The sequence below is a fragment of the Cyrtonyx montezumae genome, unplaced genomic scaffold (assembly GCF_038088225.1).
Source record: "Cyrtonyx montezumae isolate F1298 unplaced genomic scaffold, pur_monq_1.0 scaffold_4, whole genome shotgun sequence".
NCBI lineage: Eukaryota > Metazoa > Chordata > Aves > Galliformes > Odontophoridae > Cyrtonyx > Cyrtonyx montezumae.
Window position 1 is genome coordinate 7,357,795 of NW_027072045.1, and position 27,117 is coordinate 7,384,911.

General features: G+C 47.9%; 3 protein-coding genes across 6 annotated transcripts in view; 2 read left to right on the forward strand and 1 right to left on the reverse strand.

Annotated features, from left to right (window-relative positions):
* The window catches only part of AFAP1L2 (actin filament associated protein 1 like 2), a 53,013-nt gene extending 42,654 nt beyond the window's left edge, over window positions 1-10,359 (forward strand). For 3 of the 4 annotated variants that reach the window (XM_065746913.1, XM_065746910.1, XM_065746912.1), the window contains 14 exons: window positions 857-1,062; window positions 1,607-1,786; window positions 2,283-2,372; window positions 2,860-2,944; window positions 3,159-3,263; window positions 3,809-4,020; window positions 5,705-5,850; window positions 6,141-6,252; window positions 6,975-7,211; window positions 7,304-7,481; window positions 7,605-7,772; window positions 8,247-8,428; window positions 8,546-8,674; window positions 9,373-10,359. In XM_065746913.1, the coding sequence (XP_065602985.1) occupies window positions 857-1,062; window positions 1,607-1,786; window positions 2,283-2,372; window positions 2,860-2,944; window positions 3,159-3,263; window positions 3,809-4,020; window positions 5,705-5,850; window positions 6,141-6,252; window positions 6,975-7,211; window positions 7,304-7,481; window positions 7,605-7,772; window positions 8,247-8,428; window positions 8,546-8,674; window positions 9,373-9,399 (2,057 nt within the window). In that variant the 3' untranslated portion in view covers window positions 9,400-10,359. The remainder of the gene's footprint in view (window positions 1-856; window positions 1,063-1,606; window positions 1,787-2,282; window positions 2,373-2,859; window positions 2,945-3,158; window positions 3,264-3,808; window positions 4,021-5,704; window positions 5,851-6,140; window positions 6,253-6,974; window positions 7,212-7,303; window positions 7,482-7,604; window positions 7,773-8,246; window positions 8,429-8,545; window positions 8,675-9,372) is intronic. The other variant, XM_065746911.1, reaches the window with a different exon arrangement.
* The window catches only part of CCDC186 (coiled-coil domain containing 186), a 134,826-nt gene that overhangs the window by 56,866 nt on the left and 50,843 nt on the right, over window positions 1-27,117 (forward strand). The window lies entirely within an intron of this gene.
* On the reverse strand, window positions 12,940-25,775 carry VWA2 (von Willebrand factor A domain containing 2). Its single transcript, XM_065746012.1, is given in 15 exon segments — window positions 12,940-13,213; window positions 13,663-13,790; window positions 16,310-16,456; window positions 16,458-16,563; window positions 16,566-16,768; window positions 16,821-17,418; window positions 17,951-18,058; window positions 18,625-18,680; window positions 19,485-19,617; window positions 20,450-20,580; window positions 20,717-20,911; window positions 23,736-23,845; window positions 24,621-24,754; window positions 25,265-25,339; window positions 25,726-25,775. Coding segments are annotated over 15 exon segments (2,292 nt in total). The 5' UTR covers window position 25,775; the 3' UTR covers window positions 12,940-13,094.

Genomic DNA, 27,117 nt, shown 5'->3' on the forward strand with positions numbered 1-27,117 from the left:
GCTGAGTGAGCTTAAGTAGCAGTGATAGGCATCCGGCCCAGAGAATAAGAGCTGCACTGTAAACACCAGCAAAGCACTGCAGATTCCCTCACAGCCATTGGGGCCGTTTTTGCTGTTTCTGATGAATCTGGTGCCAATGACCAGCTGTTCCTATCAGCTGCTATACCCTACCATTAGAGCTGAGCATTGAAAGTCTCAGCTCGTCCCGATAAAGGAGCAATCAGTTTGAGAATAAACGTGGAAAAATGTGATTGCTGTTGTTTACAGCTGCCACTTATGACTCATTCTTGCTGCTGCAGCAGTGTTACTTCAAAGCCCCTTGCTGTCCCCTCGATGCTGAGTGGAGGTTTGTTAGCCCAGAGAGGGAAAGTGGAATGACATCTCAAATACAATAAATCCTTGCTTGTTGCATGGCTTTGCAAATACCATTTTTACTTCTGACATTCAGAGGACAAGGGGTGATTGTAGCTTGCTGTTGCCTTAAAATTGTATTTGGCTTGCAGTGGAAAGTAGAGAGAGCATCTTGGCAGGAAAAAAGCAGCAAGCATCAGAAAGCATCTAAGGGAATGTTCCCAAACTTGTGGCCAACTGAGACGTGTCTTTTGAGTGTTTGCTGACTGAGACTATCAGGCTCAAAACACTGTAATGAGACTGTTATTGGTCTAGAGAACAAAATAACCAACAAAAAACAAATCTATGAGGGTTGTTTTCCTATTGAATCTTCTCCTGTAGGATAGCCTCAAAAAACACGTTCCTATGCTTGAAGCTTTTGCATGTCTGAGTGTGGCTGAGGCAAGCAGCAGGCCCAGGGTTGTCCTAGGGATGTATTAGTGGTAAAGCTTTACTTTTGTTATAGAAGATGGTGAAGCTGTTAGCAGCTCATATGAATCTTATGATGAAGAAGAGAGCAGCAAAGGCAAGTCTGCAACCCATCAGTGGCCATCCACTGAAGCCACCATTGAGCTGATGAAGGACGCCCGCATCTGTGCATTCCTGTGGAGAAAGAAGTGGCTGGGACAGTGGGCAAAACAGCTGTGTGTCATCAAGGACACCAGGCTGCTGGTGGGTAAATCCTCATTGTCTGCCTAAAACAACCTATTTTTTTTGAGCTGGGGAGGGGAGTGATGCCTTAGGCCATGCTGACAAAGCACCTCTAGAAGTAACAATACAAAAAAATCCTGTGAATGTAGGGATGCTATTCCATTTTCAGAAGAATTGTGAGCATGGGGTTGCAGAGGGGAGCTGAGGGTTGTCGAAATCCCAAAGTCCCAAAACACCTAGAGTTCTGCTTGGGAAAACTTTCTGAAGGGATTAAGAGGAAGGGATGCTAAAGCCATTGACTAGCCTTATACGTGGCCAACCAGCAATACTTGGACGAAGCATTTCAAACTATTTATATGTGTACACAGGAATGTGTTTGCATGCATGTATAAAGGTGACGTGTGTAGATTGCATGGCCAGAAGAGGTCTCATCCTTATAGGACCTAAACCTTTGCTACTTCATGCTTGTGGTTGTATTAAGGCCCTTCCAGCAGTCAGTTCCCACCAGCAAGCAGAAGGGAAGGCTCTTCTTGTCTCTTACCTGACTTCTGCCTTCCTTTCCCAGTGCTACAAGAGCTCCAAAGACCACAGCCCTCAGCTGGATGTGAATTTGCTGGGCTGCACTGTCATTCACAAGGAAAAGCAAGTGAGGAAGAAAGAGCACAAGCTGAAGATTGTCCCCATGAATGCTGATGTCATCGTGCTGGGGCTGCAGAGTAAAGATCAGGCAGAGCAGTGGCTCAGGGTCAGTCACATCTCTGGGGTTTGTCCAGATGACTTGTCAGGGAAGGCAGGTCCCTGAGCTGTGTTTCCCTCAAGCTGTGGTGCCAGTTGTACCAGTCCATCAGGAGACTTATGTGCAAGGAGAGAAGCTGCTTGCTTCGATCCTGCTGCCTCTGTGCATGGGGAGGTGGCTCAGCCCCTGCTTCTCCCTGTGCCAGTGTGGGCATTGAAAGCATACCCATGTGTGCAGGCAGGAAAAGGTAATTAGAGCCTTCTGGAAGGTCCTCTGGGGATTTTGACTCCTTGGTGACTTAGAGGGAAGATAAGAATGAGGGGAAACATGGGAGGACTACACGCCTCGTAGTCCCGTGTGGGACTGTATATCTCCAAGAGATGTTCCTCTTGCTGAATCCCAACAAGAACATGTTTCCATCCTGTCCTTGCATGCTCCAACTCCTTCCTCAGTAAAAGCCCATATACAAATACAGCACCTCATTTTCATGTCTGGGTTACTGCAGGTAATCCAGGAGACCAGCGGTCTGCAGTGTGAAGGAGGCAGCGAAGGCAACCAGTACATCCCAGACTCACAGCGTCTCAGTTACCCAAAGGTACGCCTGGTCTCTACAGAAAGGAAAACCAGTGCTGTAGGGATGACGTTCCCACCCTATCCCTTTAAGCAGCAGCCCTAAGGACATTAATTTTGTTTGAGCAGATGCTGATACAGATGTATTCACCCTCCTGTGCTAAAGAGGAGCATTACTGAAACAATCCTACTTTCCTCTGAAATCTTAAACTTGTTGTGGCAAATTTCCCCCAGAATTGATTCAACACCGTGCCCCATTCTATACAGGGGAACAGCTGCTATCTCATCCCAAAAGGCAGTTGTGCTCAGCAGGAGTTCTAGAAGGAACATAAAGCCCTGAATGATGGGGCTAGAGACCACGTCTAGTCCGTGTTAAGGTGGTGCTGCCCTGGTGGCAGCTTGTTCCAAAACAGTGGAAGGAGAAACCTTCACAGGAGTCTGTTGGACACCCACAGTGGACTTATTCGGGCCCGTTTCCTCATGTCCTCTAATGGGGATCTCCTTGTTGGCAGGTGGACCTCTCCGAGAGGTACTCAGCAGCCTCAGAGAGCGGGAGCAGCACAGATGGGCACACTGAGACAGTCGAGACAAAGGATGGTAAAAACTCCCCCTGGGAACACAGGGAAAGCATGCCACTAACCCCTGCATGCAGCACGCTCCTGCAGCTTCTGCTACCTGCTGCTGCCACCCCAAACTGTCCTGATGTGGGGTGAAAACTGCCTGTGAACTTAATTTTCATTGCTGGGGCAGTGGGCTGTATGTCAGTGCGTTTGAAAAGCCATGCACGTTTTGTTTCTTTTTCTTTTGGTAGTTAAGAAGAAGGGCACAACTGGCCTAAAACTGAGCAACCTGATGAACCTCGGGAGGAAAAAATCCAGCTCCCTGGATAGCCCAGAGAGATCCCTGGAGACTTCAAGTAAGTGATGTGAGTGGTGTGCACTGTGGGGTGAGCACCTGGCTGCACACACACATCAGTTTAGCCCACTGCAGGAGGCAAAAGGGCCACTGCCAACTGGGTCTGTGTCAGTAACTCCGCACACTTTATTGTGCCTTTTACATGGTAAGGTGACTGTGTTGCTTATGAGGGCAGGCAAGAGCTTACAGGGTGCCTCAAGAAGAAGGGCAAATAATGCCACAACTGCAGAGTGTATCTTGTGCTGCTGTGCCTAGACATCAGCCAGGACATGGGATCCAGGTGGAAGGAGGTTGTGTAGGTCAACTAGAATTCATTACATGGGCCTATTTTTGTCCAACTATCTGTAGCCAGCTTGCTGCTCCAAGCCTAACTTGAATGTCAGGTGTCCCATTTTGAACAAATTTTCCACACTTTCAGCCTGTCTTGTGTGGTTTAGGACCACTCACTTTTGTGTTCTGCTTTTCATCGTTGCTTTTTTTTGCAGTGATCTCAGAACCTGCCTGAAGGGTGCAAAATATGACTAGGTGACCTGTGCTTGCTTGCAGGTTACCTGAATGTACTAGTGAACAGCCAGTGGAAATCCCGCTGGTGTCAAATAAAGGATGGTCACCTCCATTTCTACCAGGACAAGAACCGAAGCAAACTGGCTCAGCAGCCCCTAAGTTTGGCAGGTTGTGAAGTCATCCCAGAGCCAAGCCCTGATCATCTCTATTCCTTCCGTATTCTGCACAATGGGGAAGAACGGGTTGTTCTGGAGGTAAGGTGTATATTTCCATACATGTTCTGCTTTAGCTCGGCTGTCGTAGCAGGCTTAAAAGCTCTGACTGCAAGCAAAATGCTTTCAAAGCCCTTTAGAGGAACCTTCAGTCGAGCAGAACTGAGCCTGAAGCATCCAACTTTGGTTCACCGGCCCATGGTCACCTAGAAGGTGTCCTGCTGGGCTGACAGTTCAGCCTGCCACTGATGCTGGCATCTCCAGAGGACCATTCAGCTTTCATCTTAGGCACTCATCTTAGGATGGGATGAAGGGTCCTCTGGAGGTGTCCATCTCCCTCCACTGGCTCTGTGCTAAGCCAGGATGATTATGTTATATGGGACACATCTTAGATGTTTGATGAGAGGGGTGTCACTTCAGGGGGTTTAATTCTGTGATTAAGAGGAATGGAGAATTTATTCTGAAAACAAGTATGAGTGCCTTCCAAGTAAACTGATCCCAGATCTGCTCCTGAAAGTGAATTCATCTCCATCTGTTACTTTCCTTTGCCCGAATCCTGGGCTGCTTATCTCTAATCTTAGTTCTCTCTGACGACAACAGCGTGATTATAGTAGGAGGTGGACAATGTGAGCCATTTCCTGTATTTTTCTAGTTGGTGGAATATTTATAGCTAAACAACTGACTTTGAGTGCCTGCCATGACGTTTTTAGGTGTTTTCGTTCAGCCTCTGCTTCAGAGCATGTCTATGACCAAGAAATTTTGCCTAATTACAGATGTGAAAGCTACTGAGAAAATGTACGTTTTGTGAATGGAAGAAACTGCATTTTGTTGGGATGTCAGACTGAATGTACAGAGTGCTGGCTGGCTTCCCTGGCACTGAAGTCTATGCTAAATAAAACGGATTGGAAGCTTAAAATATACTTTCCAGTTCGGGATTCACTTACCCTGAATTTTACTTTGTACTTGCTGCTCTAATGCTTCAAATCAAAGCAAGAGATGTCTGCATCAGCCCACTCCTTGCTTCAGGTGGAAATCATCCACTGCTGGAAAGTATGTGGCTATTTGCTAAATCTGACTTCCAGGCACAATATTTAATGTTTAATTTTGCAAAGTGTCAGGCTGTTCACTGCACTGGGAATTTGGTACTGACTGTGTTGCAGCTAGGGGGCTCTCTTTGAAGTTCTTCTCTGACCATACTTTAATCTCTTCCCTTCTCTTCTCCACTAAAACCCCGGGGAGGGTTTGGGGCTCTGGTGTTAAGGAATGCACAGGGTGTGCTGTGCTTCGGTCTCTTCTCAGGTCTGGTGTTTGGAAATCACGTTACTGCACTCTGCTGGTCCAGAACAGAAAATGCACTCTTCCCCACACATCTGGCTCTATCTTCAGCATTGGAGACATACTCACTTTCATATGCAGCTCAGTTTCTCACCATTGAAAGAAAAATGCAGATTGACTATGGACTCTAGTGAAGAGTTAAGTGGGGAGCTGCACTGATATATCTGTGTCCCAAATTTGTGCATCAGTCCATGTGCAGAGCAGTGTTTATTTAACATGGTCTTAGGTTTAAAATAAATACCCTGCTGTGCTGTTCATCTTCCTCCCTACAAGGCTGGAGGACTGCCAGTGCACTGTGCTACCAAGGCTAGCTTGGCAGTAGCCATGGGAGCCCAGGGACACTGCTGCAGCCACCAGAAACACCTGTAACATCTGTCTGGTCACTTCACAGGCAAAGTCCTCAGAGGAAATGGGACACTGGCTCGGGCTCCTCTTGTCAGAGTCAGGCTCAAAAACAGACCCAGAGGAATTTACTTATGATTACGTGGATGCTGACAGGGTCTCCTGCATTGTGAGCGCTGCAAAGAACTCCTTCTTGTACGTATGGGGTGGCATGGGGCTCCTGGCAGCTGGGGGCGTGGGGACCAAGCTGGACAGGGGGCCCAAGATGCTGGTGGCAGGGCTTGGGTGCTTCAGCTGTTGTTGTCTTTGAAAGCCAGTGCAAGTCAGGAGCACTCGTCCCCATGGGATGCGATCAACCTGTGCACTGCTGCCATGGGGGCAGGGGTGTGCAGTGCCTTAAGCACAGATACCTCAGAATTCAGCACAGCGTGAGGGTGCAGCAAGACCCAGCCCTCCTGAGAGCATGTCCTGCTGCCTGTTCACAGTCTAATGCAGAGGAAGTACTCTGAGCCCAATGCCTACATCGACAACCTGCCCAAGGGGAGAGTACAGCAGGAAGAACTCTACGATGACGTGGATCTGCCGGACGTGCCAGGGGTAAGGTGCCCCACAAGCTCGTGACACCCAGCTCCACTGAGCCCCAACACCACGTTTGGGTTGTGCTGCTGCTGTTGGTTGTCACCAACACCAAGGGCGCCTATGATTCATAGGGAAGCATCTCCAGTGGGGAAGGGGGGGTTTGCCATAGCCACATGCAGCTGGTAGCAGCACGTTGAGACAGGGAGGCCAAGCCCTTGGGGAAATCCAGGTTTTGCAAAGGGTGGAGAAGTGGGCACTGGTGAGGAGTTGCTGAGAAACGTGAGAGGGGTCCAGCAGGGTGCATTTAGATCTGCAGTAACTCACAGTGAAAGCCCACAGCTTCTGTCTAACAGCACAGATGATTTGGTAGCCATGGGTTTTTTGGGGGCCATTCTGCCAAAAATCCTCCTGCTGCATGAGAGCCATCCCATAATTACAGAGCAGGCTCTGCTGGGGACAAGGGCTGCAATCCTAGCTCTACAGAAGGTTGAGATGCCCACGTGAGGCTGCTGCAACCACAGCAATGACTTAGTGAAAGACAGCAGGGGTGACTTTTGGTACACTTTGAATATCCTTTAAGGAATGACTTTGTAAGTGGGGTTGTGGCTCCGTGCAATCGCAGAAGAGTTTATGGAAAATATCTCAGGTCGCCTGATGTGCTCGGCTCTTTAGTGAGACTTTGCCTGTGCTTCTGGCTGCAACAGATGGTTCAATTGCAAGCGAGCCTTCACCTTTTGCAGGAAGAAGTACCCAAGAGCGAGAGCAAGCTGGAAGGGGACCAAGACAGGGTGTACCTGGATCTCACCCCAGTGAAGTCCTTCCTGCACTGTGCTGGCAAGAAGCCAAGTCAGCCTTCATCCCTGAGCTCACTAGCTCTCGAGAGGGCTGGCAATAGGGCTGCAGCAGACAGCACAGCTGAGACAGCCGCAGCAGATAAGGATGCAGAGCCCTCCAAGAAGGAGGAGATCTCAGAGCAGGTATTCCAGTGTGGTTTGGGGACAGCATTCAGTAGTGATCTAGTTTCCCCACCACATGCTCCCACCTCCTTTCCCTTATTTTCTCCCCTCAGAAACACCCAGAAAAACTGGAGCCTGAAGAGCCACCACCACAGATGCCCACTGTGAAAATCCAGACGCAGCAGCAGAACATTGCCTTCCCACAGCCCACCCCTGAGCCAGCAGCAGGCTCCACACCACTGGGCAGCCCACAGCTGGTGCCTGCACACCGACCCAAGATGCCACTGCCTGGTGAGTGGGGGGCAGGGCAGCCTGCTAAGGCTTCCACAAGTCTCATTCGTTTTTGATTGTACACACCTGGAAATGTTTTCCATTCTGTTTTTTTCCCCTGTCTGAACTGGCTTGCATTTTCAGTGGCAGCAGTGGAAACCAAGCTGGGCAAGAACAGGACAGAGGCAGAGGTGAAGCGGTTCACAGAGGAGAAGGAGCGGCTGGAAAAGGAGAAGGATGAAATCCGGGCTCAGCTCACCCAGCTGCGCAAGGAGAGGCGGGAGTTGAAGGAGATGCTTGCAGGCTGCACAGGTAGAGCCAGGCAAGAGGCAACATGCAGTAACAAACCAAGGTGGGGACTATGGAGGTGAAAGAGGTGACAAACCTGGGAACATAAAGGTCTTTGCACCTCCAGCACCAACTTCAGAACCATGGACACTCTAATATGAGACCTTCTGCCAGGGGAATCAGTGCTGAAATAGTGGAAAAGAATGGACCCCGAGCCACCCTGTTTCCATCTTGTGGCATGGGAGGAACAGGCAGGCTCTGCCTTGATGGCATGATTTGCCTTGGCTCTGTGGCAGCCAGGATAGACTTGGCATGCTGAGCTAGAGAGAGCTTAGCCCACAACACACTGGAATAGGAACTGGCTCTGCTGTGGTCCATCTTGGGGCAAAATATAAGTAATATGTACCCAAAGAGTAATGCATGTTCCTGTAGCTGATCACTGCTCTCCAACTCACCCCGAACTCCCTGTAGCTATCAGCACCTTACCTCCCTTTGCAGACAAGAACCTGGAGCAGAGGCTGAAGGAGGTAGATGAAGAGTGCAAGAGGAAGGAGAGCCGAAGGGTAGACCTGGAGCTGAGCCTCGTAGAGGTGAAGGAGAACCTCAAGAAGGCAGAATCTGGTCCCGTGACGCTGGGCACCACTGTGGACACCACACACTTGGAGAATGCAGCCCCCAGGGTAGGTTTCAAAGTCAGTATTTCACTGGCAAACAACTGGGTTGTGACCACAGAGCTTTTCTACAAGACAGTGCTGAATGAAGTCACACATCACAAATTTCCATTGTTTTTGTTGCAGACTCAAACAAAACCTTCCAGTCCAGCAACTAGCACAGAGAGCTCACCAGTCAACTCAGCAACAGCTCTGAAAAACAGGCCTCTGTCTGTCATGGTGACGGGGAAGGGGACGGTCCTACAGAAAGCTAAGGTAACATGCCAGTGAGTGCACAGGGTAGCCACTGCTCAAGGCAGCCCAGCAGGGAGAGGGTCAGCTTGAGAAGCATGCTGACCCATGACTCACAGCAGCCTGGTTTTCCTCTGGTCTTTTCATCCAGGTTTGTTCAGACTGTGATTTAAATTAATCACTGTGTGCTCCTGTAACTAAAGCTGAGCCACACTGCTTGTGTTGGCAGAAACTGGAGTAAATGAGTAGTTTACTCTCACTGAAACTGTACTGATATGCATTTCAGGTTTAATTAGGAGGCAGTGTGAGTAGGCAGTCAGCTCTTTGGAGGCCCCCCAGCAATGTAGCTGGTATTCCATGGGGTTTGAGACCACTCCTCCAGTGGCTGGCTGGAAACAGCAGCCCAGCACAGACAGGAGCAGCCTCAGTTTCTCCGCTGGTCCATATTGAGTTCTTACTATGGCCTATCTTTGTAGTGAAAGAAAGATGCTGGTTGAGCATTCCTGAGCTCTCCTTTAAATGCCTCACGCTGTCTCCCGTCCTGCTCCAGTGCAGCAGTGCCACTGCTGTTGGGAAGTCTGTAATGAAAGCAGACCACCCTGACCTGCCCTGTATCCAAAACCACTTGGGTAACAGATGTTCAGGCTGCTCCTGAGCTTCTTAGAGCTACTGCAGCTTGCCTGGTTTTCCATTTTGACTAATTCATCTTTGTTCTTTGGCAGGAGTGGGAGAAAAAAGGCGCTAGTTAGAAGTACATTTTTCAGAGATGGACTTAAAGACTGGAACTGCCCGTGCATAGAAAAAGGGGATTCAAACAGCATCAAGTAGATGGTGGGTATGCCACACAGCCCACACCAAGCACCTCCTCTGCCTCATGCCACAGTGCAGCAGTGGAGTCAGCAGCTGCTGCAGCAGTTATCCCACACCATCTTGCTCTTTCCAGATGAGTCCCATCATGTAGCTAAAACAATAACAACCAGTGGCAATCCTTGCATCAGATTCCTAACCCAGTTACTGTAAACAAGAATGTTGCTGTACATAGGGGTGTTTTGTGTATTTCTACTCTGAAGTTTTATCTCTGAGTTATTAAGGTTTCTATATTAGTAGTGAGTTCAGGACAGGGCTCTGCTATTCTTCATACCCTCGTGGTTTTCAGCCTGCCGTGGCAAAATGCAGCCAGTTGAAGTCTCACCTGCCTTGCTGCTGGCTGTCCCTCAGCTGCACACCATCCAGATGCCCAGGCCTGAGTGATCAGTGAGACACAAATGAGAAGCATGCAGCCACCTGTCCAGCAGGAAGGACCCTCTCAGCATAACAGGGAACTAACTGTATGTACACTTGCATTAAGGATTTTCAGTGACCAAAGGCACCACACCACAGGCTTAATGCTACCAGCCTGAGGTACTGTTGGTTTGCCAGAATATGGAGGAGGATCCCTGCTCACCTTCTCATGCTGTGTTACAGCCTGGTGGAACCAGAGGCTCTGGTCAAAAAAGATCTCCCAGGCAGAGTCACTATTCTTGAGGATCTTTATCTCCTTCATCTGAGGACTTTGTTCTGAAAAAGAATAATCATAGTTGAAGGCTTGTTAACAGCGTACCAAAGTCCCAGGCCTGCTTACCTGCTGGATGAGGATGCTGGATCCTGATGCCCTGTCTGAGAGGAGGTAAAGGTGTCTCCTGCCCTGGCACCACATTGCTGGTGCTCTCTGCTCCCTGCAGAGCCACAGCACAGCCCACGCAGCAGCTGTGCATTGCTAAACACCATCCCTGTGGGAAAGAGCCCCTTTGCATGGGTTCAGGTGTGTGCTGGACCTGCTCTCCTCCCTTTCTCTGGATGGCTTCTGGCTGTCCTGGTGCTATCACCCTTATTTTCTAGATCACTGAAACTTAACATAACCTTTGGACACTGTGGCCTGCAAAGCTCATCATTCTGCTCCCTGGCCAAGCGATTGTGTGCCCAGGACTGCTAAAACTTAGAGACATTACAATCCATGCCCCTGGAGTTTCCTCTCCAAAGCACAGGGAGGACACGGCTACCAAGCAGCTTTTGTTTTGCCCCCATCATAAGCTGTCAGGAGCTCCTGCCCCCACCCTAAGCACACACACAGCAGCACCCTCTCCCCCTGCACTCTGCAGCTTGTCCAGCTATCTCACAGCTGTACCCAGCTACCATGGACGAGAGCAGCTGTGCTTTCTGCACCTCAGCCCTGTCAGCTCTGCTGGATGGTAAACACATTTCCCAGACAAGAATTGTTAAGTCATGTCTCCGCATTCCCATTGTTTTCTTAACTCAAGGCATTTCCTTTGTTGTAACTGTGACCTATAAAGTGGCGCTTTAGAGGGTTTTATAATAAAATGTTGAGTATATTATGTTACCAGTGTGTTCTGTTTTAGTGAGGCTTGTCCCTGATCTGCTTCCTAGTGAACTTCAAACCACCAGCACTCTTACTGTGACGTTTCTTGGCCGGGCCATCCACAAGGATTAAGTCCTAGACAAATAATTCAGTATTCTAGAGTGACAGCAATGGAGATCAAAAACCTTTCTGGCAGCTAACATACTGAAAAGAGCAATATCCCTGGTAGCTTCTACAAATATCACAGAGCAGGCTCCTGCCACAAGCTCAATAGCACAATCAGTCAGCAAAGGAAAAAAATCCACGAGAAGTTCCTTACCTCCTACTTGCCACCAGGCAGCAACTGCCTGCAGTGCTTGGTGCCTGCTCCCATCACTGACAGGAAAAGCAGGAAAGGGGTTTAGCTGGAAAGGAAGGAAAAGGGATACAAGGAGAGTTCCCCAGCAGCTCTGTCTGTATCAGCTCCAACCTTTCCTAGAACGACCCTGCCTTGATCCCCACAGAGCTACCCATTAACAAACACAGCTTCCAAGTATCTCAAGCCACGTTTTAAAGATGAAAAAGCACATTTCTTGTTAAGGTGTAGGGAGTTAGCTTAAATGGCTTAGGTGTGAACTTGTACTGCAGAGAACAAGATTTGCACGTTTGTTGTGAGCTGAAGAACACAGCTGGCTTTAAGGAGAGCTCGTGTGACACTTAATAGTCACAACAGGAATGACTTTGCTTGCTTTGCACAGGAAACACAAGAGCAGAGGGAAGGTAAGACCTAAGAGGGTGAAATTCATGGCACTTACCTAAATCCAAGTTCCTTGCAGGAGAATCAGGCTCTGCAGTCAGCACCTGGCCTGTAACAAGTGAAGTTTCCTGCAGGAATCTTACAGAGTCAGAGGAATTCACAGCCCTGATAGCAGCTGCCCAGACACCCAGTGACAACCTGGCCCAGCCTACAGGCTCCATGCCCCACTAACCCAGACAGGATTAGTGCTGACTTCCAGGGAACCCCGCGTGGCTGTGCCAGGCTCAGGCATCGCCCAGCCTTCAGGGCACGAGCTCCTTCAGACACGTTCTCATTAAAGATTTCTGATGGAATTCAAAGCAAGTCTGCAGGGATGAATTTAATAAGGGCTTACGTCCTTTTTAAATTAAGACTTGCAGGAGCAAGGGCCAAGAAATCAGCCAGGATTTTCAACTCTGTTTTTTAAAGGGAAAAACAAAGCCAAAGGCAAACAGCTCCAGCAACTGCTCAGCCACATCCCACTGTGCTGCAGCATCAGTGCACGTCCAGCATTCCCCAGCCTGTGTTCCCCCTCCTCCCACTGCCCCGACACCTCCTTACCTCACAGTGCTTCGCTCCCTATGAGCAGGGTTGATGAGCTTGTGCTCTCCTTTGGTAAAAGCTTGCAGAAAGGGAGGACTTATGAAGATAAACCTTATTAGACTGGTTCAAATCAACTCAGAGAGAAAAGCAGCATAGACAAGTTAAGAATAGAGGCTCATAACCAGTTCCTCTTACCTGCCCACCTTTGTGTAGCAAACCATTCACTCCATCACTTGCTGCCTAACCTGTTCACCAGGCTCTGCGTTTGATTTCATTCAACAGTTTTTGCACTGAAAGTATCAATTCCGGCCAAGATCAAGTATCAGCTTAGAAAGACAAATTTTTAGGCCAGTGCAAAAGCTAACATCAAAGATGACAGCTGGCTCAGAGCCTGACCCAGCCTACAGCTTCAGCACTTCCATAAAAACCCCTATTTGCTGGGAACTAGAGCTGCCATAATCCACCATCAGTGGGAGCTCCAGAATTGTTCAGATACCTACATGTTTCAGATTAACTCAAAGACCTGTCAAAAAGTTCGTTAAAAATACAACAACTACACATAAAAATGCCAAAAATAAATACTTATTCTCAAATATTTACTTGACTCCAAAAGAAAGAGAGCACCAGAAAGCCCAGTCTGTGCAGCACAGGAACTGGGAACGGCCCAGTCACTCAACCAAGGGTAGCAGTGGCTTGCTGGGTCATGCCTGTGAGCAGCAGTAAGCACTCATGAGAGGAGAACTGGAGCTCAGCACATCTGGGTCAGTGTCTCAGGTCCTCCTGGGGTGCTGGTGGGCTCTTGAGAAGTGCTGCAAACTGCCTGGAATCTGCTGCACGTGGGAGTCTGTAGGGAGGACTGGGGCTCTTGGAGAATCACCTCGGGAAACTCCTGTTGTAGAGGAAGAGAAACAAACGTGGGGTAAGCACTCTAGGAACATGCTCAGTCCCCTGCAGCCCAGCAAACACATTCTGAGCCTTAGCTCACAGATGTTAGAAGCAGATACCTGCTGGACCTGATGTCCAACATCTCGCAGACGTTAGAGGCCAGAAGAAGGGTTTCTTTCAGCATGGCCCGGGGTAAAATGATGTCCTCCATTAGGGGAGGACCGTCGAAATTATTAAACCTTCTCAAGCTTTAACTCACTGAATGTGTAAAACTGTGCAGTTTTACAACATCCCGAACCTCTCTACTCCCCTGTGACTCATGTCCCCTCAGCACCAAGACCCAGCCACCAAACAGCTGCCAGGGAACTACAGCCAGCTCTCTGCTGAGGAAGAGGTGGAGATTTGGGATGGGGTCAGTGGGGCTGGGCTGCAGCTGTCGCCCCTGAGCCTTACTGCTCTCGCAGTGGGGTCCTTCCCAGCCGTGGCATTCACACCAGTAGCTTCCTGGCCTGAGGATGCACACACCCTGGTTCATGCACGGGTTGGGTTTGCACAGGTTCACAGGGCTTTTAGCTTCTGCAATAAACACAAAGCAGAACAGTGGGGTCAGGCACGTGGACAGAGTATTAATTGTTAAGCACACATCCATCAGCAATGCTTCAGAGAACAATGACAGCAATTAAATATCCCAGACCCTAGAAAACATCATCTGGGATTAGTGGAACATGAAACACACAAACTTGGTAGAAGGTGTAAGCCTACAACAAACTGCTCTGTGTTTGACCTATGGAAGAGAAAGGCTGGTTTTGCAACACGTTCTGATCCTAAAATGAGCGTCTTTGGAGCTCGATGCAGAACACACAAACACCTCTAACCCCTCAAAGGTCCAGACATTGCCAACGCAGAGCAAGACACACACTCCAAGCAATCTCCAAACCCAAACACCACTGGAGTTCAACTGTGCTGTGCTCTGGAGAAGAGCTGAGTTTATACCTGAGAGGAGCAAGAACAAGAAATCATCCACAAATGAGTGGAAAACAAAAGAAATATTTCAGGGCTTTTTTTTTTTCCCCCTCAGATTAGTGAGAAAAGCCCACAGCCATAGCCTAAGCTGTTATTAGCTCTGCTCTTTTGAAGTATGTGACAGATTTCCCAGCCCCTTTAAGAGAGCAGAGCTCAGCTGTCAGCAGGGCTGGCAGGGCTCCATGCTGTGAATGTGCTGGGCTGAGTAGCAGCATCCCAGAGGAATTTAGCTTCCAGCCTTCTGGCACCTCTGCCGCAGAGCTGGGGAGGGTGTGAAATTCCTGTACTGAACCACTGCGTGGTGTAGTCTGGACATGTAGTCTTACCCTTTGCTCCACAGTAGGAAAAAAGAGAAACAGACAAAGGGAAGAGGAAAGGAGGAAGAAAGAAAGAAAATAAACTCTACCCCGTAACCATCGGAATGCTCACTGCACACTGCAGCACGTAATAGTCATTCTCCCCATGTAGGTATGCTGATACCTAAAACTGGCAGTTATCTACTAATACCTACTGAGATCTGAACAACCTCAGTCTTCAGTTCTTACTGCCATTACATGGACTCAAACAGCCTTTGTGTCACTGTAGGGCATCCCTGATGGGGTTCTGCATCACAGTGCATCCCCTAGGGAACACCTCTGCATTTAGCACTGGTGGCAGAGCCACCAGCAGCACAGGCAGGGGGACCTCAGGCCCATGCACATCTTCTATGCCCTAGCTGCTGCCTAGAGAGCCTGCCTGACCTCTGCTCTGCAGGCCACATGCCCACCATCCTGCTGGGGGAAGCATGCTGTTCTGCCCAGACACCATCACTCTGCACTCAAGCCTATGTGAACACTGCACCACCCTAAATAAGCACCTTTCACTTCAACTCCCAACGACCCCCAGGAGGCTGCACTTTCATTATTCAGATATTACATATAATTATTGCTTCCAGTCTTTCTCTCCTAGAGCCTAAGACATTTTTCCTGGCCTCTTTAGAGCTGTGCCTCAGAACAAACACGATACTCCAGGCGTCCAGAGGCAGGGGCTGGTTTTCACATGCTTTTATCAGGCATCCCATTTTTCTCCAGTCCTTTCACAGACAGTGATTCTGTTATTAAGCCTTGAACCTGGAGAAGAAGACTGAATGAAGGGCTTATCCTTCCATCAAACTTGGCCCCAGCCTGTATGTACAAACAGTGATTACCTGCACGTGAAATGAAAGCAACAATTCATTCTCAGGAAATGATATGTTATTACCCAGAATCACTGAACCTTGTCGGCTCTTCCCCTCCACCTGTGGCCTTGTGGTTAATTTCATGGTACAGTAGATTGTTTTGACGATACCACAGCTGCAATCGAGGCAGACTGAAAAGCTCCAGGTAGAAACAGAGACAGTTCCACTGCCTTTTCTAACCCCAAAAGAGCCACAGCACACCAATACATTAAGGCAACCTTTGATTATGCTGTTAATCACAGCCCTGCTCTAATTGCTTCTCCATGTGATCTTCCATAGGGGTTAAAACATGACAAGGTGACAGAGCTAGATTAGATCATTCTGAATGTGAGATGAGGTGGAGCAGCAAGGAATGAGAAGCTTCTCAAGGAGACAGCAGAGAGCTCTCTGAAGGACCAGTGCTGGAGGCTGCAGAAATGCATGCCCTTGAGCCTCCCCAGCTACACTGCAGAGCTTACAGCAACGCACTGCAAATTCCACAGATTTACAGCAACATCAAAATAAAACCAGAAAAACAGAACAAAAGCATAGATTTTTTTTTCTTTCAGTGAAAGCAGAACCTAGACATGACAGGGCTGGAAAGAGCCAGTCACACGAAGTCTGATCTCACCACCTGCACTGAACCTTGGGAAAGTTGGCTCCAATTCCTATTAGGATTGCATTGGACAACCCACCAAATTTCAGTATCACAGTCTCCCCATCTGTAAAGCAGAAGTGACAACAAGATCACTCATTAACACATCATAAAGCCTACAGAAACAAGGGCTGCAGAAGAAAGACCCCTCTGTGTCGGTTTAACAAAGTTTACCACAAGCTCTTGGCAGCAGCTTAAAAAGCAAGTTTAGGATGTTCTCATCTTCACAGATTCTTTCATTGATGAGGCTCTGGTAATGCTGCAGGTCTTCATAGGAAGAGATACGCATCAGGTAATTGGGAGACCCAGCAACCCTCAGCAGTGTGTCCCTCTCCGTGTCCCCAGTGACAACCACAAACACCAGGACACCATTGTCTCATTTGCTGAGCTGGGGCAGCTGCCTCCTCCATGCCACCTCCATTTGTGAGCACCACTACTACCTTGCTGACACCAGGCCTTGCTCCTTTCTGCACTGTCATTCATCACTGTGAATGTGGAGTAAGGCACTGCTGGCAGAGGCCACATCCCCAAGGAAGGGCACCTGGTTGATGGCTTGGAGGAGAGCTGAATTGCTCCTGTGGGCATCCAGCGTGAACACAGTGTGAGCTCTGCTCCACCACAAGAGCAGTGGTGCAAGCTTGGTGCCTCAACACGTGACTGACACAATCAAAACAAGGACATTCATCCTTCCAACCTCCCCTACACCCCAGTGTAGGTCAGAAGACCTCTAGGTTTGACAAACTTCTTCTCTTACCTTCAGGACTGTTCACGCTGCAAATTCTTCTCTGTAGCTCTGGGATCTTGTTGAATAAATCCTGAGGGTCTGAATAGACAACGGTCTGCTTTGGGTTACCAGTCACTTCAGCCAGCTCTGCCCTCACAAAGCTGCTGCCTACACCGATCAAGAAGAGATCTCTCTCCCTTGCATACTTGGCAGCTTCTGCCACTGGGTCTTGGGACTTGGAGTCAGTGAGCAAGACAACCACACGTGGGAGCTCATCCAGCACATCTGCGAAGACTGGGGTGCTCTTAAAACCATGCTGTGCAATGTACCGCAGGGCTCTGCCTGTCAGGGTTCCTCCCCCGCTGAAATTCAAAGCATCAATGCTTTTCATGAGACCAAACGCATCCTTGTGTTGTCCTACTTCAATGGGTATCCTGACGCTGGTATCGTATTGGGCCACCCCCACATTTGTTGACGAGTCCCAGCTCATCACTGCATGAAGGAACCTCTTGAGGAAAGCCTTATAGCGCAGGAATCCCTCCAGCGTGACCCCTGCTGAGCTGTCCATCAGGAAAAGGAGATCCACGCCACACTCAAGACTCAGCTTTGGAGCTGAAAAGAGACAGCAATTTGTTGTACGCATGGCAGAAATAAGCGCTCTGTGCACCTCTGCTGGGGCCTGATGGAAGCTTGGTAGTATAAAAAGGTCTGTTGTGTCCAGCAATCTAAATGGTTTGTCAGACAGCATGAACTGCAGGGCAGCTCTGCCAGGAGTGACACCTGTTTTGGTTGGGTGCCACGTAGGCCTCTAAAGGCTTACACTGAACCCCCCAAACCAGGAGTCCCTCCTGGGCCCATGCGAGCAGGGACAACCACTTCCATGTGTTTCCCAGTTTTTCTGTTTTCCTGTTTGTGTTCTACCTATATTTAAGATAGCCGTGCCAGGGTGACATTTCAGTAATGGAGAGACCCAGTCACTGGGCCTGCTTCAGTCATATTAAAATGGTGTGGGAGAAAACTCAGCTGATCCCAAAGAGTACAGCCCAAAGGGCGCAGCCCAAGCCCAGCCATTCTCATGGCCACGCCATGGGCACTACAAGACCCAGTTGAGAAGGAAGGAGGGAGAAGTCAGGTTGACACCTACCACACTGTATGCCTCCTCCATACCCCACTGGGCACAGGCAGTGGTACTTGTCCAGTCCCTCTGGGACACACGTACCCCCATTCTGGCACGGCTGAGAGTCACAAGGGTCTAAATGGGACCAAAGGAGGAGAAGATGTAGAGTCAGCAGGGAGCCTGTGACAGCACAAGCACAGCTATTACTGTGAAGAAGGGGTCAAACTTCAGCCCAATGGCTTCCTGCAGTATGAACTGATGTAGTCGTGCATTTTCACACAGATTGTCACAGTTGTCAGCAGTGAAGACAGCAAAGCAGACTGCAACCTCACTGCATTTGCTTGGCAATAATGCCAGTGAACTTACATCTGTGTAAACACGTTCTTCATTCCCTGCCCACATCTCCAGTTTGTCAAGGCCTCTCTGAATGTTACTGCAGTCCTCGAGTGTATATGCCACTCCACCCAGTTTGGTATCAACAAACTTGCTGAGGGTGCACTCTGTGCCTTCAATCCAAGTCACTGATGAGTACACTGAATGAGACTGGATTCAGTACTGAGCCCTGGGGGGCACCGCTAGCTACATGCCTCCGACCAGACTCAGCCCCTCAAACTTTCACTCAGAACAAAAGTTTTAGAAGTGAGAGTTAAAACTGCCTCTTCATATTTTTTAATATAATTTCAAAAAGATAACAGTCTTACCTACACATACAGTTCGGAAGCATCTGGATGGGTGTTTTATTGAGACTCTTTTCAATCTGCAATAGGAAGTTTAATAATAAACAGGAGAATAAAATACATTGCGGCTTTAAAGACTAACAAGGGTAACTTCAATGCTGATATTACTGTGTTTTCAATGGAAAAAAATTTCCTTTGAAAAGACAATTTTTCAAAACAAATATTTCAAAGGAAAACGTCTGTTCTAAGTGGAGCAGCAAAAGTAAAAGATTTCCTTCTATCAAGTCTGCTCTTTTGCTTTTGAACTCTACCATAACATTTCTGGAGTTCAAAAAGCATTTGGACAGTGTCCTCAGACACACAGTTTGATTTTTGGGTGGTCCTGTGTGGAGCCAGCGTTTGGACTTGATGATCTTTTAAGGTCATTCCAATTCAGGATATTCTATGCTTCCATCATTCTAGAATTAAGGACTATGGACATATTTTTAAGGTTTCAACCAATTTACTTTTTTTAAGTGCTACAGAAGATATGGCAGCATTTTTGCTCTAAATTGGAATGAAATTTTATATCAGCGAGAATTTCTTATTCAACATTAATTTTGGCATTTAGCTTATCCAGCTGTAATGGGTACCAGAAAAACAAAGTTCAGTCTTGGAAACTTCAGCCCTCAACTATGCATCCCCATAGGATTTTTTTAACTCCCTCCAACATTTCCTTAACCTAAGGAGACGTGATTTTTGGACTCAATGGCCTTAGAAGTCATTTTCAGCACAAATGATTCTATGAAATAAAGGCCTTGAGCACAAGTGTGTATTTGCCATACCGAAGGAGGCATTGTCTTCATTCCAGGAAAGCCTCGGAGAGATGTGGGTGTGAGACTCACCTGTAAAAAGGGCACAGTGAAGCATACACCATGTTCTGCAGCTTTGAGCCTTTCCAGCAGACATAGCTTCCAGCCAGCTCTTTCTCAGACACCAGAGTCCTGCGTTCACAAGGGAAGGATTCAACTTTGCAGCCTGTAGCAAAAAGCAAATGAAATTGGGGCTATCTGCCTAAAAATACAGAGCGTGTAAGGTATGGAGCACCACTTTGAAGCAAATTAGCTTTCTTCATCTACCTGCCCACAGCATAGTAGGCAGAGCTTTAAAGAGCCCTCTGCGTGACCCCAGAAGATAAATTCTCTGTGGTCAATCTCACATTCATATTTCATCTTGTATTTCAGATCTTGAGGTACTCACTCTTCTTCCTCCTTTGCTCTGCTACAGAACTGGCAATGTTGAGCTCAACAGCACTGTTCAGCCCCTCTGGTGCCTTCATTACTCACATGTTTAATTAACTTCTACCTATGGACCACTCTAGTCCCTGCACGGTTTGTCCCTTTCATTTCTTGTGATCCCCTGGCTGACTTACCACACAGCCAAATCTAACAGAAGATTTAGCACAGCTGGGTGCCTATTCAAGAAATTGATCCATACTCTACATACCACGAAACATCCTAATAAATGATCTGTGAAATGGCAGTCTCTAAGAGGAATAACCCCTCTGTTACCCCTTACATAGAGCAAGGACCAGCACTCTCATTTTCTGAGGTGAATGCCACAGAAAGATTTAGGATCCTACAACCTACAGCTATCTGGAGAGGCATCTGACAAGTCTGGTCACCAAAAACAGGTTATCTCAAAGTGCTTTAGACCACATGGTTCCTCATGGTGACTGTTCCAAGGCAGGGACCTCAGACACCCTGGCTCTCAACAACATTTCTGACACCACCTCATCTTTCCTTGCTCAGTGATGCGGCCAAAGCTCAAAGCAGAGGCATGAGATGGACAGACCCAGGACTGGGGTTACCTGGTGTGGTGACACTGCAGACGGAGCCACTCAGGGTAGTGAGGAGGCCATTAACTGCATCATTGGCATCACCAGCAAAGAGCACGTGCTGCTCGGTGGGCTCACTGGCCAGAGCATGCAGCTCCTCCCACCTGCAGAACAAGGGGTTCAGACACTCGTATAACTGAGCCCCTATGTCACCCTCACAGAACTGAGTACAAAATAAACCCTACCCTTGACATCTGGGGAACTGGGCCTTCATTTCCAAATCTGTGGAAGGTTTCCTACCTTGGAAACTTGATTCCCACTGCAAAAACTGTGGTCCCTCTCTCCTTCACCTGCATGGCAGGCACTGTGGTACTGCCCTGGGACTTTCCATCTGAAATGATGATCAGCATCTTGGGGACAGTCAAGTTCCTGCCACCAGGGAATCCCTTGCGGAGAATGTATTTCAGAGCATGACCAGTTTCTGTGCTTCCACCTCTAGAGACAAGGGAGATAACACTGGAAAAGCAGAAATCAAACCTCTGCTATTGATACTTAATTTACCTTTTGACTTTAAAATTTCCATTCTGTGGTAGCAAGGAACTTTGCATATTTCTGTCTGTTGCCACACAGGGCATCCAAGGATCAAAATACAAGGCATGCTTTCTTCAGGGCTTTGCCAGTACCCCAGTAGCAAAATAAGCATAAAGAAAAGCCACCCAACACTCCAGTGGTCTACACCACAACTAAACCCAACTGAAAGCAATACCTTTACCAGGTTGCATGCCAGCTGAGCTGGTATGACAGGGGGAGATGCACCAGCCACTGCCATTCATACAGGCTGTACTGCACTTCTCATTCTAGAGATCACATGAAACAGGCACAGGGCCATTTTAAACAGGATGAGTTATCCTCTTCAGCTCACTTGTGTCCTTCTGTGATAAACCATTTTCTCCCTCTCGCCTGGCCCCACAAAAGCAGTTTCTGGATGTGTGCCAGCCACCTCAATATTTTGGCAACCCTTGAATTCAGCCCTGGAGAAAGGGAATGTTGCTGGGTAGGAAGTAATTAGCTCAGTACTCATTCATCCTCACAGTAACAAAGCACCAAGACTCAGGTGCCAAGGGACAACATTCCAGCAGTGATACAAATCAGCTTGGTAAAAATGGGCTGCTGCTAAGCGTCAGGGAATGAGACATCAAGCCTTGCAGCTGGGTAGTACCTCCCAAAGAAAAGCAACCACCCTCAGAGCCACCAGCAACCTACACTTTAAAGTTTTCTCTTTTTCTAAAGTGTCGTTTTTATGATCACAGTCTCTTGGAGGCACCTAGTCCAGATGTGCTGAGACATTCACACCCTCATTTGCCTTCTGAATGTCCTTCTTTTGCTTTACTACCTAGTTTTCCTGTTCTAGAAAGCATGCGATCATGCCCAAGTTCATGCTTTTCTGTCTACTCTCTGATTTTCTAATTCAGCACCTACCAGGCCCTTTCACTTCAAACTTCCTCCTGCCCTCCACCATCTCAAAGCATGCTCAGTGTCCACGTGCTCATGATATGCCCACATCAGTCTTTTCCTGTCCAGCTGTCAGCAGCTGTCAGATGCTTCAGTGAGAAGTGTTATGCATGAGGGAAAACACACTGTGTGCGGTCAGTTTGGCAACTATATCTTGATGGACGCAGTAAGCTGTGCCTGTGAGAGCACTAAGGATTAGGAAAAGTTAATAAAGAGTTTCTGTGCATCAAAGCTCATTAAGTTTGTTTGTTTTTATTTGCATTTGGAGTTTCACTGGCACAGTGGATGAAGGCCTTAAACACACATCCAGTAAGGACTTCTTGAAGCCAAAGTTGATGTGGACTTCACCTGCTGCCTCTCCTCAGAAAGAGCACTCAGGTTTCTCTACAGTGACCAAACTTGCACAAAACAAATTTATAAGAGATTTAGCTTCTCTCAGATTTAGTTGATGTGGGCCAACGCACTCAAAAGCTACCTGGGTGAAATTCACAGAAAGAGAGCATCTGTCTTGGAATAAACCAACAACTGCCTCTGTCAGCACTGCACCACGAATGGGGGCTGAGGCTGGGAAATGCCTTGCTGGCCAAAGGTTCATCAGGAGCACATCAGGGAGGCTCTCAAACAAGACATCAAACACCCTGCTTTTTCAGAAGCCAACTGAAATCTGTCTGTAGCTATTTTATCTACTTTGAAATGCCAGGTTTTCATTTAAACTAGATGAAATGGCCGAGCACAAGGTCATTATTTCTGTTTGATCTGTCAGCATCTATCTGTTGTCATCAAGAAATTTCAGTGCCAGACACTGAACACTGCTGCTCTTTCTCTGCTCTCATAGACCTTTAAGCCACAGCCAAGAAAGAGAAATGCTTTCTGCTAAGTTTTCTCTGTAACGTTACACAAGAGGTTTTCATGATTTTGTAAGTTTAGTGCAACAAAACCCAGCCAACTGATCTTGTCTGAAGGTCAGAACTGACCGGTTTGCTTGCAGTGCGCACACTGTGCTGAGAGCAGCAGACATCCCTGAGAAGTGTCAAGCCAGCCACCAGCGTTAGCACAGATGGACAAAAGAAGGAGCAGGCACTCTCAGGCTGTACCAATACTCATATCATCAGAACAGGAGTTATTTGAGGTGGATGTCAGATCCTTTCCAGATCCAAACATATTTCTCAGAGATTAAAAGTTTGGATTTTGAGTGCCTCTGAGAGTTTCTGGGCTTCTGGCTCTATTTCCTGAGGTCATGGGAATGCAACCAAGTCTTAATATTCAGGAAGAAAAAGGCTTCTGTCTGAAAACCAGATCCTCTTGAATTCAGTGTGCATACACACATAGATTTCAAGGGACTAGCAATTCATCACTACTTCTGAGGACAAAGGAAACTGTAAGCACCAGAAATGCCAGCTGCACTGTCCTGCCAGTGCTCAGCTGGATGAGAAGACCATATTCACTGCTGCCTCTACGAGCCACGGCTGTGGATATGTCAGCACATCCCCACAGCAGCCTCACAAACGATGGCAGGGTACCCCAGCCCAGCACCTCCTGCCTGAGGAAGGACATAACCCACTGACCAGCACAGAAATGCTCCCCTATTTACCACCTTATGGAGGGACACTAAAAGCCTTCTTCCCTATCAGCCTACACTGACACTATGCATCACAGACCATGCATGCTGGTCATTCATCTCCTTCCATGAGGGCACCACACTAATATACACACAGCCAAGGTGCCAACACCTAGCCTTCAGTAAATTCTCAGTCCAGAAATCATTCACAGCACAGAAAAAAAGACAAGAACTGTAGAACAAGCTGACCTGAACACTGTCCTCTTGATTCTCTCTTTCACTTCTTGTTTGGTTAAGTAGGAATTCAGTGGGAACTCAAGGTGGGGAGTTGAACCAAACTGTATCACTCCTACACGGACCTAAAAGAAAAGATCAGAATAAGAAAGAAAAGTGTCTGTGTGGTTGCTATACTCTTCTGAACAAATTACAGATTGGGGAACACCAAATCCTATCACAACAAACACTGTTTTGCATGTCCAACTCCTGGCACCCTAAATGAACTTCAGAAAAGAGCATAAACCACAGTAACACCTATACAGATTACAAACAAGGCTAAAAAAGCTCAGCAGCAATCAACATGGGAGCCTCTGCTATAGCTGCAGGCAGCTCAAGATCTGTATTTATACTCTCAGAGCAGTTTAGAGCCTCAAAAACAATATTAAGTTTATAAGTAACACCTTTTATACCAAACCAATTACACACTATGGGGGCAGTCTTTCCATTGCTAACAGCAATTCCTACTTGCATTGAGCACAGCAGGCAATTATTTTTCCACTGCCTGCTCTAAAACCATTCACTATAGTTGAAAATGCCTGAAAATGCAAACAGGCAAAGTTACCTATACTGTCCAAAATATTGCACAGAATCCCTGCAAACAGTTTTAAGGAATGTGACATCTTCAAACCTAAAAAGGCTACTGATTTTCAGTCCTAGGAAAACTACAGTAGTTAAGAAAGCAGCCTCCAAAATCTGCAGATGTTGCAGGGATAAAAGGATAGGGCATCCAGCCAAAACCTGCTCTCAGCCATGTAACTGCTAGGCTGAATTTTGCCATTTCACTCAGTAAGTGTTCAGTGCCCTGCTCACACTTTGTCAAGCTGCTCGAAACTGAAAGGAGACATTTCCAGCACTCACCCTGCCTGGGTGGACATCCAGGGCGTCACACAGCTTGCCTGCAAAGTGCTTCGATCTTTCAAAGCTGCCTCTGCCAACGCTGTAGGAACCATCCAAGAGGAAAAGGATATCCACAGAAGCTGAGCACCACATCACTAGGAGAGAACAAGATGCACGCTTGGGTCACAGGTGACTACAGAAGTTGGGTGGGCAGATTTTGTAGAAAACAATGAATAAAAAAGGAAAAGAAATAAAAGCACCTGTCTCACCTTCTAGGAGCAAATGGAAAAAAATGAAGATGCACAGTTTTGCAGAGCACACACTGGAGCAGTTCCACACTCCCAGCAAGGCACTCACAAGGTGTACCACATCCTGCTGGTCCAGGTGTGCTCCATCTACTGCACGCTTTCTAAGGCATGCTCTGGTTTTCTAAACACAAACTCTCTGAGCACTTCCAACACACTGACAGAGACACGTCTCTCAAAGGTCTGCCCATTATCCCACCTTTAAAGACTTGCCCTTGTGTCACCTTGCTTGCAGAAACATGCCAACTCCCCAGCATGTCTGACAGCACACCGGCAGCCTGCCCACCCTGTAGTGACTTTTTCAATGCACTGACACAGAGTTCAGAAGGTAGAAGACTTGCTTTATAAAAGCAAACTTACACTGGCCAGCAGCTGAGATCTTGCCAATCGTCTCCTGGTCAACATGAATTTCCTGTGTGCCCAATGCCAACCAAACTGTGGGACCAATCAGATAATCACCCATCAACACTAGAAACTGCCTTTAAAAAAAATAACAAGAGAACTGCAAGAATGAGAGCAGGTTTGGCTCTGGAGATCACAATCAGGGGCACAGACACACCAAGCAGCTGCAACTGGAGACATCTCTGAACTGAGTATCAAAATAATCAGCTTTTGTTTCAAACAGACTCTTCACGTACCAATTTGTCACGTGTTCGAAAAGCTGTTTCTCCAGGTATTGCTTTCCCCTCACGTCAGAGCTTTACCCAAATTCTCGTGGGGAGGCACTGGCTCAGCTCTCATCCCTCCAACAAAGCTCCATCTGGAGACAGGGAAATACCTGCCATAGAAACCCCCCAATGCAAAAAGTTGGCTTTAAATACCTCGGGGAAGCAGGAAAACACAGAAGGACTCAAATGGCAAGAGGCTCATGGTTACAAATCTGGAAGAAAAGAAGAAAGGAAGATTAACCCACTTCCTAAAGCAGGTTTTTTTTACCTGCAGCTAACTTCTCCTTGCTGGCTGTCACACGAGGAGTTCTGAAACGTGCTCAGAGCAAAAGCAACGGGGATAAGGGTAGCAAATAGAGAGAAAAACATCCAAATAGAAGGAATGATAGGAAACAAGGCAACACAGCTGCAGCAGGCCGTGCCCCACTGTCTGCATGGCTCCACAGCCATCAGAAGATCACAAGTATGTCACTAGGGATTGCAGACACCACAACACTCTATCTTACACTTATTTTCCCAGTGCTTCACAAGCATCACCTGGCCAAATTAACACAAACCACAGCTCCATCAAGGCAGCTCCTGTACCTCTCTGTAGCGCTACATGCCCAGGAGGGAAGGTTGTGCATCTGCTATGCCTCCAGGACAACTTTTTGGGAGCTAATCCCAGAGCACACAACACCAGGGGAATGGCAAGCCTCCACCTGCAGCCAGATGGGACAGCTGTGGGGGACCTGGAGTTGTTTTCATGCAAAAGAATGAGGGGTCGAGAAGTCTCTTTGATTTCCAAAGGGGCTGGTTGGAATGCGCACAGTTCATCTCCCCAGTGGGCAGATGAGAGGCAGGCGGGACACATCTATAGGGAACCCCAGGCACCCACTCTACCCTGGCTGGGGATAGCTAAGGGGAACAGGAGCCAGAGCTGCAGGGAGAAGGAGGAAGAGGATGGAGAAATGTTCAACCACCACTCAAATACACACTAAAACATCACTCTACGGCTTCCAACAATGCTTTTCTACAAGTGAAAAACAAGATTAGAATTGTCATGATGCTCTACAAAACCAGCTACATTATCCATAACACCTGGTTTTGCACCAAATAACAGCTTGGATGGGCTTTCCCCATCTTCTCCGGAGAAAGTGCATTCCATGAACATCTCATCTTCTTGATCTTTTGCTAGATGCCCCATCCAAGGGTGCCCCAGGGGGACAGGGCCCACCTGAGCAGTTCAAGAATGGATCAGTGAGTGTGGAGGAAATACTTTGTGGGGTGGCTGGGGAGAGGGGAACCTGGTGTCCCGAGATAAATCAGTCACAGCATAAGGTGAAGAAAAACACAATTACAGCACGGTCATGAAAAAACACAGAGGACTTGGTGGTGTAGCAGCTTGAGAGTTAATTCAAGGCAACGGGTACAGGTGGGAATGCTATAATCATCCCCTGCAGCTCTGGCACAGCTGCAGCTGGTGCCCGCTCTGCACGTCCCAGCCAGGAGCAGCCCCAGCTGAGGCGGATCAGCGACCGATGGCCGTGCACCACGGGCAGGTGC